The sequence below is a fragment of the Melozone crissalis genome, unplaced genomic scaffold (genome assembly GCF_028551555.1).
Source record: "Melozone crissalis strain CALT ecotype California unplaced genomic scaffold, PUWL_Pcris_2 ptg000033l_1, whole genome shotgun sequence".
Classification (NCBI taxonomy): domain Eukaryota; kingdom Metazoa; phylum Chordata; class Aves; order Passeriformes; family Passerellidae; genus Melozone; species Melozone crissalis.
In genome coordinates, this window is record NW_026535811.1 from 6,472,246 (window position 1) to 6,486,727 (window position 14,482).

The window sequence follows — 14,482 nt, forward strand, 5'->3', positions numbered from 1 at the left end:
TCACAGATTAGAAAGACGTTAATCTATTTGTGCCTTATGATAGTCCTAAAGAATGCATAAATTTGTGCAGAGACCCAGCTTTGAAAACTGTTTAGCACAATGGGTTCAAAATTCACTCCTGAATCCAGGAAACTATTGACTTAAACTGACAAATTACTCCTTCTCTGTTCTAGTGCAGATCCCTAAGCTGACTAACACAATCACTAATGTCTGCTCCAGACACAGCTCAGACAAAACTCCCAGGGGCACAAAACGCCTGGTGACCAAAGCCCTGGGAATTGTGAAGCCTCACAACCCAGAGAGCAGTGAAAAGCCATGTGAGGAAGACTGATGTAAGCCACCTCCAAAGTGGCACATGCCCTTGCTTTTCCTGCCTCTTCAATCATGGGGAAGTTTGTGTTTGTCTTGCACAACAGTGAATGCACCAACAAAGCTTGTTAGCTTTATCTTGCCAGAAAAACTACACTTTCAATTCATAATAAAGGCAAGGGGCCCCAGAGCTGGCTGGCTTCCCAGATCCCTCCAAGAAACCAGAATTACCTATGAGTAATGCCCTGTCTTACCAATCAAGAGGTTATCGCTTGAAGAAGGACTTGATATTAAAGTGACTTCTTCTCTTTGAAGGATACTAGAAAAGTTCCTTCCATATACATGACAGATTTGCCAAATTTGCTGAGTTGTAGTTACAGATGATACCAGAGACTGATATTTGCCAAATTTGTTGAGTTGTGGTTTCAGATAATACCAGACACTGCAGTTGAGTTTTCTTGTAACTGAGCTGTTGCTATCAATCCTGTGTGACACTGTTAGAGCAGCATACATCAGTTTAAAACCCTTCCTCATCCAGCTGCAATAGCTGAACTACCTCATTAACCAACCTCATTAACCTCACAGGCCTGCTTGCTTTCTTTGTGTGAGCCTCCTCATCTACAAGGGTTACTTCAGAAAAAAAAAAAAACAATCAAGCACTTTAGTTACTAAAGTCAACAGGCAAGATTCTCTAATAACATCAATAAAAATAGAGTTCCTTACACTGGTTCTCAAAATAAGAAAGTGACTTGCTATCTTTCACACAGAGCAACATTTGATTTTTTAAAAAGAATATTAGCATATACCTAGGAATATAGGTACATATAATACAGATGTTTTTATTTTTACTGTGGCGCCACAAAATGCTCAACAAAAAAAAAGTAATGTAGAAATAAAGAAGCACATTCTCCCTTTAAAAATTCTAAATTATAACATAGGCAGGCACAAAATCTTATTTTGAATCCAGTAGGTTTTTCTGCCATAGATGCTGCAGTAGCACCAAAAATTACTGTAATAGCATAAATAGTATATTACTTGGGTAAGTCCCTGGAGAATACACTGTCACCTCTGCCAGCACCTGCAAACTATGGACTATCTGGAAAATGCTGTCTCAAGTTAAGCTTGTGGACCTTTTAGGATCCATATTTCAATCAGAAAAATGTTATTAAATGGCTCAAAGGAATCAAAGATACCAAATCTTTGGGATGTTCCTGAAGCTGCTGTAACAAACTCGGTATAGTAATAAGCCACCTTTAAAACTGAACTAGCAAGAAGCTTAAAAGTGATATGAAGAAACTGTGCTATTCTCCTGCCCTAATATCATTTTATTAGTTCCATATTCATGGAAGGAAAAAAAAAACCCACAACACACAATGTCACCTGAGCTGGGCTGCAATTACTCTGAAAGGTCTTAATGGAATGTCAGAGAACTGCAAAGTCAAAATGGAGGGGTAACAATCCTACTATGAAAGTGGTCGTGGCTCACTGTAAAATGAAAATAAATTATCTGTTGTGTCCTAATTTTCCAATTGGAAATTAAACAACTAATCTACCTGGATGCCAGGAATGGAAAAAAATCTCACAGGAAAATTGTGCTGAATTTGAACTTACTTAATGAAGCCTTTTCAGTCTTCTTTGGTACTTTCATTGCTACCACAAGTAGTATTTTGAGAGAGATGAGGGATTAAAATAATAATTAAAATAATAAAATAATTTTTCTTATTATTCTTCTAACTGAAGATAATACTATTGACATTATGAATGTTAATAAACATCCCACCCCTCATAGTAAAGCAATTCTAAAAGTATACTGGTGAAAAGAGAAGCTACTGTAGCACCTTGGACACAAAGGGTAACCAATAAGACAGAACAGTTTATAGAAATTTCTAAAAGGCACAAATTTCAGTTTTGCCTTGTCCAGTGGTCATCACCAAGCCTGTGACAGGAAGGCCTGAATGAAAGAAAAAGCAGCAGCAGAAGAGGTCTGATATCCCTTCAGGGACACAGAGACACAAGTTCCCCATGGCCCCCCCAGGACACATCTTTGAGGTCACATCTGTCAGATTTAATAAAGAAGCTGACACAAACCCTGTGGGGACGTTTGGTCTTTTTTGTGGCATTTGAAATCTCTGAACTGGGTTTAGAACCAGCTCAGTGGCGTGACCCGAGACCTGGAGTAAAAAGAGCAGAAGTAGAGCTCTGACAGAAACTCACAGAAACACTCCTGTAACTGGGCTGGGAAAGGCCCTGAGCTCCTGAACAAACAGGAACTATTCCATCAACTCCAGCTGGGCAGAAAGTGCAGCACATCCACCTTGCCCTCCCTCAGAGGGATGAGCTGAGCCTGTGTGCTGCTCCTCCATAAATGCCCATGATTCAAGCACATTAAAAACAGAGGATAAACGTGGATACAACAGCCTGGTCACAGAGTGAAAAAACAGGTTTTGTTTTCTCACAGCAGACTTGTAAGACTTTTTAAGGAGTTGTAGAAACAACAATAACTAGTTAGTACAAACAATCTGTTTTCTTACTGTTTTTCTGTTCTTCTTAAAGACTGATTGTAAGGAAGATGGTTTTGTTAGTTAACCAATCAAGTAGAATGTGTCAAATCTGTCTATAAAAGAGAGAATTTTTTGTATTCCATACACTTCTACAAACCAGCCTTCAAGTGAATTTGTATAATTTCTAACTCAAAATCAACAGATAAGCTTGCCTATAGGATTGTTACAGAGGCAAAAAACCCTCCAGTCTGAAACAGGAGGGCACATGCAGACTCACTTTGTAAATGAACATGAGCCCATCTTTGCTGGGCCAGTCTTTGCCTTTTTGCTGAGTTATTCTCTGTACAGGTCACACAAACAGAGACTCAGACACACTGCAGGCATCACCAAGCCATTGCCCACAGTGTGGACACTGGGGCACTTTTAAGCACTAAATGCCATTGCTGAGAGAGCTCAAAGGCATGTCTCAAAGTCCAGCCTGGATTTCATGAATTCTTAGAAAACCATATATTCATTAGCTTGGTGGGCAAGTTGAAGGTCACACCTTGGGTGAAACTACCATAAACTGAATTAGATCTTTGAAAACGCAGCTCCTTCTCTGAGCTCTCTCATCTCCTCAGGGTTGTGGGAGAGGAGCTATCTGAGAAGGTAAACCTACTTCAGAGATGAGGGAATAGAAGGAAAATAAACCTTAAAGTACAAACACTGCACTTCAAAGTTAGGAATACTAAACCAACTATGAGCACCACTGATTTTAAACAACTGAGTTACACATTTTGTTTGCTGCCCTCCTCTCCTGCCACACAGTATTTCTAATCATTAAGCACAAGATATTTATTCTGATTTCCAAGATTTCTGGGAAGCAGAGGACATTAATCTTCTGTGGAGAAAGGCAATGCTTCTTATTCAAAAGTGCAGGAACATTTGAAACCTTCCCAAATTCTAGCTGAACAAGTCAGCACAGCCATCAAAGAAAAAAATAAATCTGTGTTCTTCCTTTCTCACAGGTCAATTATCACACAGAGCATGGGAAGCTGCCAAAAACACTGCTATGTTCAGACACTAAAACTTGCATTTTATTTGCCTGCAGCTGCATTGCACAAAGAAGGAAGTGTTAACCTCCCTCCCCAAGACAAAACATGGCCTAACCCCAAAGCAAGAGGTGATTGATTCCCTGTTGGATTTTTTTTTTCTTTCAGTGTATTATTACTTATCTTTTGTCCCAAATGCCATTTCCCTAAAATGCTTTGATTGCAAAATATTGATTTTTTTTTCCTCATTTCTTTTCATCCTTGTTTACCAGCACAGATATACAGATATATCAAAAAGAGTAATGAAGCACCATTTAATGTTTTTCAGGTTCAGAATTCAAATTTGCTCAGCATGGTCCCTATTTTATTTTCAAAGATGCTCTCCCCTGGCCCTGAGTTCTAACAACATAAAATGAGATTTTATGCAAGATCCATTTTGAATGAAATGAGAAAAAAAATAAACGCTAAGCTCTATAAAACTTAGTTTTTGCATTACATTTTCAGACATAAAGCCAAAGCTTCCAAATTTCTAGCATATGCCCTAATTCTTTTGTCTAAAATAAAGGTACTATCAAGCAGCATCACTGTATGAGGTTAGAACTGGAAAAACTCCAGGATTTAAAATGTGAAGCATCTGGTTTCCTCAGCAACCCAGAAAATCTATTTTGGTGCCTACTGAGTATCAGTGATGATGCCAATTGTCATGTTAATTTTTCAGATCTTTGCTGTTCATAATCTTCTTCTGGGTCATTTAACTGATCTCTAATCAGCCAGTAAACTTCCATTACTTTCTTCACCTTGATTTTTGGATGACTAAAAAGTAGACATTGCAGCTCACCAGCTTTATTCAATACAACAAAAATAATGGTTCATAAAGCAAAGCAAGAGGTGGTCTGTGTCAATGAATCCAAATAGAAACCCCAAAAAAAGGGTGCATTTTAAATAATTTTTTGTTTCAACAGAAGCAATTTAGGATAGCAGTAATGGGCACCATGCCAAACAATTCCTTGCCAGTGTCATCAGAAAAGGAGATTGCACATCTAAAACACTCACAGAAAATAAAAAAATCATCAGGTCCAAATACCCATTCAACTATGGCTACATTCTAGTACAGGCAATCTCTAAATTTCAAAAGAAGTAAGCAACTCTTCTTAAATGGCCAAGTTATGCAAGTAACTAATTTTTAATAAATTCTGTTATTTTCCGATCTTTATCACTTTAGCTTTTTGCTGCAAATTTTCTTTGTACCTAACATTAAAAAATATTAGTGTGCAAAATTGAGTTGATTAGAATACAACTTCAAAAATATCTAACTTCAAAAATGTCTGAGTAAATGCTGGGGAAGAGTACTTGGTGAAAACTGATTGAATACTAATCCAATTCTTGATTTGGTAAATTCCTTCAACTTGCCACAACTTTACCTTGTTCCTTCTCATAACTGCTGCTTCCAAATACATATTATTTCCATACAAAAATAGTAATTAACACTATACAAGAAAAGCACTTTTTGTACCACGTGCCTTTCACTAATCTTCCACTCTATTCAGTTGAAATGCCTGAGTAGCACTTAAATCATGTCAATAAACTCAAAACAAACATTTACTATCAGATAACTAAGCCAGAAAGAGAAAAACCCAGACAAATTGCTATCTATAATACCTATGACCTATGAAGATACTTTAAACCAGACCTTCAGATCTTCAACTAGAATCTAAGACTAAAACCTGATCTGTGTGAACATTCCAGTTTGTAACCAGAGGGAGGAATAAAAATACAATTGTGCACAGAGGTAAAAGTTTAAAAATTGCCTTTTTTTTTTTAATTGCAATAAAATTCTGAATGTCCTGGAAGAACTGAAAGATAGCACTTGGATAAAGCAGAAAACAAGATGTGCACTTTAATAAGATGCACTCTAGAATTGCAAAACTGAAAAAACCAAATCACAGTTTACAAGGATTAAGAGAAAAATATTTATATTAGAGGAGCTACAGGCTTCTAGCTACAGGCTTCTGAGTTTCCAGGCAGAGGGCAGAGATAGCTATCTGTGCAGTCAAAAAAGAACAGCCATATATATCAGATAAAAATGAGGCTTCATAATTTTTCCCTAGCACCTGAAACAGATTTTATGCAAGTTCTCATAACTTTCACAATAATACATACTAAAAAATCAGACAAGCCCTTCCTTAGGTATTTTCTCAAGCTCTGCTTTTCTGTGGAAAAATGTTAAAGAGAACAAGAAAATGCAAATCCCTTTCTATAGAAAATCCCACACCTAGTCCTCAATTCCAGGTCTGGACAAGTAATTAAAAATCTGAGTTGAAGACATCAATCCTTGAACTTTAAAGGCCTGAACTTCCAGTTTTTTATCCTGGGCTACACAAAAACCAAAAAGGAATTCCATATTGCACCACAAACCTCAGATAAAAGAATTGTCACCTGGATTCTCCACAACACTATTCTAGGTTAGCTAGTTACAGAAACAGGAAAAAAAATGTTTGAATTTACAACTCTCACAACTTAACTGTTAATGTTAAAGAAAATGCCTCCAGCAACTTCAAGGCTAAAGCAAATTCAAATCTCTGTATGACATTCTAGTTAGCAGCAGGAAAGACACTTTTCTACAGATAGGTTTTTGTATTTTATACAGAGAAGCTGAGGATGCTCCATCCCTGGAAGCATTCAATGCCAGGCTGGACAGGGCTTGGAGCACCCTGGTTTAGTGGAAGGAATCCCTGCCCATGGCAGGGGGAACTGGACCTGGATGATCTTTAAAGTGAGCCCATTTCAGCCCAAAGCATTTTATGGTGCTTTGTTTCAGTGGGTTTTGTTTTGTTCTTGTTCCAGAAGTTCACAGACAGGTTTACAGAACACCACAAATTGCAGTGTTATCCTCAGAGGAGCTATCCAAGAGAACAGGACCTCAAAACTTTCACTCTTAAAAGCCTGGGTCCTTTTTTTCCAACCTGAAAAGACCAGGTACATTCACTTGAAGGAACAGTCCTGAAAAAACAGGTCAGATGCATGAAGACACAAAATGGAACTGTCTCAATATGGATTACAGCGGTCTCAAAAAAAACAAGTATTAAAAAAATGAACCTTCAGAGCTGCGTATAAATGAGCTAATGAAAGAACATTATCAAGTGTCAAGTAGAGCAAGAAACTCTGTGAAAAAGCAGTGTAAGAGTGAATGGAAATAAAACAACCTCAGTGACATTTAACATTTACACAAATGTCAGGCTCCCCACCCCTTGGTTAAAAATTCAGCTGGGATCTCAATCTGTGTCTGGAGGGTGCACGACCAGTTTTGTAAAACAAAAAGAAACACAGCACAAAAAAATCAGAAATCTCTGTTTCTAAAAATATGAACAGCCAAAAAAATGAGACCATGAAGACTGGGAATTAGGGGTCTGCTTTAGAATTATTAATTACTTATTTATGGCTGAAGTCCATGCCTGAACTTCCATTCCTGCATGACATTTGCTGCAACAGAACTGAACATGACCTAAACCCTCATGATTTATGGTTACAGACAAGAAGAAAAGGCATTGGCCAGGCATCAAAAATTAATCAATATTCTGAACTATTAATATCACAAGAATTCTGTAGAATTGTTTAAAGGTCTAGGGAAAAAAAAAAAAAAAAAAAAAAAAACAGAACAAAAACCCCACTTCCTCAGGCTAATACACTGAATAAGAGCTCCAAGAACAGCCTCTCTAAAGATAAAGGAAAAAAATGTTCTTGAAATTAAAATTTATTGCAGTACATGCATTTCTCTCTTTTTACCCTGTGCAGAGGAAAACTAGGATATAAACTGGGATATACTGTGTGTGCAATTTGCCACCAATCATCCATAATGACATCTCTTGCCCTAGGGCTCAATGCCTTTGGGATGCCTCTCTAATTTGTCTGACACAGTCTACATGTTTTTTTGACCCAGACCTCACCCAGTTCACTGATAAGGTCTACATTTTCTTGTCTAAAAAGATATGAAGGATAGTCTGATTATCCTATTCTAGCACTTCCCAAGAAATATTAAATATGAGAACACAGCATTTCTAACAAAAGTTACACAAAATTCTTCACAAGATCAGTTACAGAGAAATCAGCCTAATTGCTTCTACTGACACAACCTCTCATTCATTTAGTCACATACTGAAGTCATGATCAGCCTGTGCTTCAAATCAGCATGGCTTTGGTGAGGTGCTGGGTGGGAGAGGATTGATTTTTCAGATGATGTGCCCTTATAAAAATGCCTCCAGCCACTGGTAATATTAAAATGGAAGCAGAAGCAGCACGTGCAATCACAGCAAGGCAACGACCTCTTTTGTGAATTCCAATTTTTTGTCAAAAATTCAAACAAATTCATCCATCATATTCCTATTACATCAATGGACTGGAACATCAATCTCCAGAATGTACATTCTAGTTCAGACTTTTTGACAGCCTTGGAAACTGAGATGCACCAGAGGTGTTTATGTGACTTGGAGCTCTCCGACCTTACCTTCTTCTGAAGAACGTTGACTTTGCGTTCCTTCACCTCCAGCATGTCCTTGAGGTCATGGATCTCTCCTGCCTGAGTGCCCTTCTCCTCTGCCATCTCCTGGATCTGCTTTGTCTTCTTGTTCAGCATGGTCTCCTTCTCCTCCAGACGCAACCGCAGCGCGTCCACCTGGGTTCAGAAATGCAGAACAAGCTTTGTTTAGCACAAGGAGAGAAACTTCAGGGAAGTGAAACTGCACTTCCACAGGGGAAATATTACCAATAGATTCAGATATTGAACATCTTTAAGAATTCAACTTACATAAGATTGGGATAAAACAGTTATCATAAGTGACAGTGCACTAAATACTAAAAATAATCAACTGTGTTATTCCCAACAATATGTGAATAATATTCCCAACAATATGTGAATAATATTCCCAACAATATGTGAATAATATTCTCCTTCTTGGAAAACCTCAAATCATACTTCTCATATAACTCAAGCTTGTATCACACAATACTAAATTTTTTTTTCCTCAAAGGAGAAGCCAACACAATGTGTTGTGGAGTTGTCTCACATGCAGGGAAACTGACCCCTTTATTTGAAACATTACTAATAATCAGAGAATAAACATTGACTTGTTGTACGAGACAGTCACATTATATTCTAAATTTTAATCACAGTAGTATCTGACTCTGAAGGTAATGAAAGCAGAGCTCTTTGCAGCCACTGCAGATCACAACTGGAAAGAGGTTACCTTAGGATGGCTAAGAATATTTTGGCTTAAAAAGCAAAGTAATTGTTTAAATATAACATGTTTTCCACAGCATACGGTTTTATATTAAAGGTAAAATTGAACAAATGACACAGTACAGGACGTTGTGGGTGCAGTGTGGACACACAAACACACTTAGAGCTCCCAGCGCCTGAGTGAATTTAGAAACACACTCTGGGAACTCTGTGGTGACCTCAAACTTCAAAACTGCATGTTGAGCATCTTTTGCTTTTCCTTCTGCATTTCTCTTCCATATGTGAAACAGAGCTCCCAAGACAAAGGAAATGGGAGAAGGAATCAGAGCTACCTGAATATAAATTCACTGAGAAGAGCAAGGTCACCACAGAGCACAGACTAATCTCAAAGGCTATTGTGGAATAAGAAATCCAACACCACCAACCCGCTCACGATCCAAAAGAAACCCACTGACCCCTATCCACTCAGCATTCAGCCAGAGCGCAAATCTGCCAGCTTGGCTGCTAATCTCATTTGACAGTATCAGATTTGGTTCCTGTTAGCTGAATCCATTACAGGACATCAGTCACACTGAGTAAACAGGCTGATCAATGAATTTCTTGGTCCTTCTGCACAGCACAGACTAGCAGAGACGTGAAGTGAAAGGATGACAACCACTGGACAGCCCCAGCTAGGGTAAGAATTTAGGAATTTACTCTGTTTATGGTATTTTGTGCAACATTTAGTTTTAACATGTTATTCTAATTCCATTTTACTTTGCATTGCTAATGGAAAAGTTGTCTCTGGGGCTCTGCATTTCCAGTGTTCCACCCACAAAACCCTTTGGTGCTTTGCCTGCCTTTTTTCATACAGACAGAAAGCACTTTGCCTCTTTTGCAGGGAACGAGCTGCCCTGCTCTCCCCATCAGCACTGCAACCCCACTGCCACCTCTGTGTCTGGAGCCCTCTCACACATACATTATTAAAATCACATTCCTCACTGCTCACCCAGCAAATGGGTACATAGTGGGATCTGCAGGGATATTAGAGTACCAGGTCTTACCCAAATACGATTTATAGGATGGGATAGTATTTGCAATGAAAGGTTTAGCAGGTGGATCACGCTTTGTCATCTTTTTTAAAACATACAGTTTCATAGATCGATTAGGTATGTTCTTCCCTGGGAATCATTGATATCAAAGCTAAGAACCACTTTCATTAATTCTTCAATGGGAACTGAAAATCTCCCTCACAAGAAAATAGATAATACTCTCAACAGTTGTGCTGCAAAATATTTGAGACAGTCCAGATGCCTACAGCACAGCAGTAAGTGAACAGAAAACATCTGCAAATAGAAATTTATCCACAGAATGCTTTCCATTTTCTGATTGATTATTCTCTTTGAACTCTATTTTAGCTTATGGTTTGGGGTAAATTGCATTCCTGGTTTTATTTGTGTGAGGTCTTTGCCTAGGAAACCATAAAAAACACTTCCAAAAGTATTTTCAAAGGCTGGCAGGACACACAATCATCACCTTAGCACTATTCCTGGCAGAACACTGCACTTGTTTATCCATGTCAGCTCAGTTTATGCATGGCATCCTCCCACAGTGACAAGAACCGAGGTCTGTGGGAGACAGATGATGCCAGCTCCAGCACAGTCAGCTCAGGATTTTCTCAGCACATGGAAACAATCAGGCAAACACTACTGAGGCGCTGACACCCCTTCTCCTGAACTCTGTGTCTTGGATGGTTTTGTCTTAACCCTGTGTTAACCCAACTGCTTTCCCCATAATGGACTGCCATGTCTTTAATTCTGCATGGCAGGTAAAACCCTACAGTGCAGCTCAGGCCTGTCCTTCCTGTCACAAAAGGCTTGCAGCAAAACAAGCACACCTTTAACCCTCCCAGGTACAGGGCACCTCTCTTCAGGTGGATACCACACACAAGACTTAAATTTCTTCACTCTAAGGGTGATATATATGAAAAACTGTGCTGGGACCACCAATTTGTCTTCAAAGATTTTTCCAGTAGCTGGAAATAACATTTTACGTCTCTATTCTTAATGTGTCTAGCCATGTATTAAACACATAGAAGTCCAAATTTCAAAGGAAAATTCATCCATTAGTAGCTCCAATTACTACCAGAATAAGCACAATAAATGAAGTTATATTTAATATAAATCTCATCTTCAGCCTTTTTTAGAATCTTGAATTCTGTAATGACAGTTTTAGCTTTCAGAATATTTTCAAACTACAGGGAAATCATTTAAATTTTCAGAAGTCCACAGTGAGTTTCAGGAGCTTGCATTAATAGGACTGAGACTGAAAACATGGGTTTTTTTCTGAATTTTATCACCATCTCCACTGTACAGAGGTAAGCAGGTTATTCCAGCCCTGGTGATTCCCACTTGGGTTTAAGAAGGTGTCAGTGATGCCTAGAAAAAACAGCACACTCACTTTTCCTGAGTGATTCTTCACATCTACCTGATACCTGTTCAAACCCTGGCTGAACCATAACTTAGATCAGTGAACCAAACCATACTTCACTCAGTGGTATCAGAAGGTACAACCTCCCCTATGCTGTATCCAAGCCCTAATTGCTCTGTAACAGCAAAAATCTAAAGTTTAATTCTCTGGAGGTGCGACTGCAGTAGAGGCAGCAGAAGGAACAAGTGGAACACCAATCCTGAAATGTGTATTCAAGAGCCTGCAAAGGTTTCTAACAGGAGCCAGCCACTTTTTAAAGCAGATGTTGAAGCAATTCTATGTCAGCATTCAGGATTTAAAAATAATTGAGAAATGCACAGAGACATGAAATTAAAATTGCTATGTGAGGTGAGAGTTGCTTTTCACCTACTGCAGGTATTGTTAGGTGAAGTTTCCAAGTATGAGTACATTTTTAAAAGGATCAGTTTTGTGACATTCCATTACTAACTGGCAAACATATATAAATCCAAAGAAGGAGTTAAGCCTTTTTACTAATAGCATAGTCTGTAATTAACACTTTAAAGCTATGTTTATTGACTGATTTGAATGCAGCGCTACCACAAGACTTAATTCTCGATTTTTGACACTGATCTTTCTTTTTAACTAGGTTAGAGTTGACTCTTCACCTCCTTATTGCAATTGCATCAATATCCAGGATGGTCAGTAGATGAGAGTGAATTCTTCCTGAACATTTAACTTCCAGTTTTCCAGACAACTTAGATTACACAATGATGCCATGGAGCAGAGGTGCATGTCACCCTGATCTCCTAAGTTCTTCTAAGCCTTCTGATGTTTACATTCCTGTAATGAAGTTTCTCATGCACTTTTATGTAAATAATTATTGTTTTACATTCTTTTATGGAGGAGGAGAACTCTGATGGACTGTTGGTTTGTCCAGTGTCATTGGAGAGGTGGCACTTTCACCCTCCAATCCACTGTCACTTTTGAAAGTCTATAAATGTTGGAGTCAGGAAATAAACTGCCCTTCTTTTTTACCTTAGAGGCTCCTGCATGCGTGCAGTTTTATTTTGTGTCCTATTGCAACAGGGGCACACACCTGGCTTTGTGCAGAGGGTGTTGAGCTCCTGCCAGTGTTACAAACTCAGTGCAGGACAGATGTGCTGCTCCCAAGGCTGGATTGGGTCAGAAGTTAGTTAGAAGAGTTCAAATGCTCTTCCACAAGCTCTAGCAGAAGACATCAAACACCTGAACCCAGTGAAGTCAGTTCTGTGAGCTCACCTGAGTGTTTGCAGGTGCCAGCACTGGGTGTTCAGTTGGCTGCTGCTGCTAAGTGTTGTGAGAAACACCCAGCTCTCATCCGGACATTCCTCACTAAATATAATCCACTCCTCTGCCTCCGATTTGGCAGAATCTACTGCAGTTTCAAAATGCCAGCATAAGCCTCAATAGAGAAAAACCCTCAGAAAATTTTATGTTCTAGTGAGATATTCAAAGCAAATAAAAACTTCCACATGATTGGATTCATTTTTCTACTATTAATCTGAATTTAACATAGGAACAGACCAATTACAGAACCATGCCAGCTTGGGCAGTACACAAAAATAAAGGAGAGCGTTGTCACTGGTTAATGCAACTTCCCACTGAAGCCACAGAACTTCTGGCACTGATCTAGGCTGAAGGGCTCACTGGGTGAAAACTTTATATGGATACAGCCTTAATTCCAACATAAATACTGACTTTTTTTTTGTTTTGTTTACAAAGTGACTCTACAATTTTAGAGCTATTTTTAAAGGTTTCTACACCAATTGAAAAGTTAACCACAATATCCTCTCCACCCAACAGCCCTCAAGATAAACACCCCACAAACAGCTCACTGCTGCTTGTAGCTCTAGTGTGGCAGGTGGCACATCCATTTTTGAGATGCTATATCAACACTTTTCCCCACCTGTGAGCAGGTTCTTTAACAGAAGACTAAAGAAGAGGTAAAGGCTTGCAGAGGTATACTCTTTTCTTTTAAAATGTTTTTTTAAATCTGACTTTAAAAAACTGATCCCCTATGAAGATGTCTGACAATGTATGTCAGAAACTGCAGCTCTCTTCTTCCTCACACTCTCTCTAGGTGTCTTGAGAGAAGCTAATTGGGTTCTAACATTGACCAGTGCCAAGAAGTGAGGCCAAGCAGGATCTCACATTCCTACCTCATTCCCAAAGAAAACCCTGGTATGGAAAGCTATTCTTCCCTTTAAAAAAACCAAATTATCACAGGATGCAATAACAAACAACTCAGCTGTATGTTCTCAGCATGTTTCAATCCTATACTTAAGAGGATCACCTGTGAATTTAATTTAATTGTTGAGCTTTCTGACAAGAACTCCAACAAGGCTGAAAAAGATGAGATTATCTTTCAAAAAGTATAAATATTTTCTTGGAAGGAGGAATCCAGTTGTGTTTTGGGGTGCTACATGAGAATTTCATTTGGAAGCAGCCAATGAAGAATAAATATACCCAAATATTATTTAGCAATATTACAAGTTAGAGAGTAGAATAATTTTCTGTATTAAAGTACTTTGGTCTTTAGGTAAAATAAAATCAAGATGTTCTGAATAACTGTCAAGAGTATCTATAAATGGTATGTAACCAAGTCTTCATTTTATATACTGTGTTTCAATTCTAGACATTTTAATTTAATAAATATGTTTATCTACCGTAACAGCTGAAAATATGATCCTCTATGGAAGTCTTTTAGCTTGTTAATAAAGTAAATTTGTCCAAGAACTTCACCTCTCATGGGTATAAAAGTACTACTAATTATTACTTAGAAGTGAGAAATATGTTTCTAGCTTTGTAGGTTTGTCACAGTACTGCACATTTAACATATCTATATTCTTTTCAATCACTGCAATAGATCAAAGCCTGCATTTTACCCTTGAAAATGTTTATTCACCTAACACCTGCTTTAATGATATTTTGAAATTAAA

At 38.3% G+C, this 14,482-nt stretch overlaps 1 protein-coding gene across 8 annotated transcripts in view; it reads right to left on the minus strand.

The window, feature by feature from the left end:
* ERC1 (ELKS/RAB6-interacting/CAST family member 1) overlaps positions 1 to 14,482 on the minus strand; it is a 266,470-nt gene that overhangs the window by 172,981 nt on the left and 79,007 nt on the right. For all 8 annotated transcript variants that reach the window (XM_054281949.1, XM_054281944.1, XM_054281943.1 and 5 more), the window contains one exon: positions 8,343 to 8,510. In XM_054281949.1, the coding sequence (XP_054137924.1) occupies positions 8,343 to 8,510 (168 nt within the window). The remainder of the gene's footprint in view (positions 1 to 8,342; positions 8,511 to 14,482) is intronic.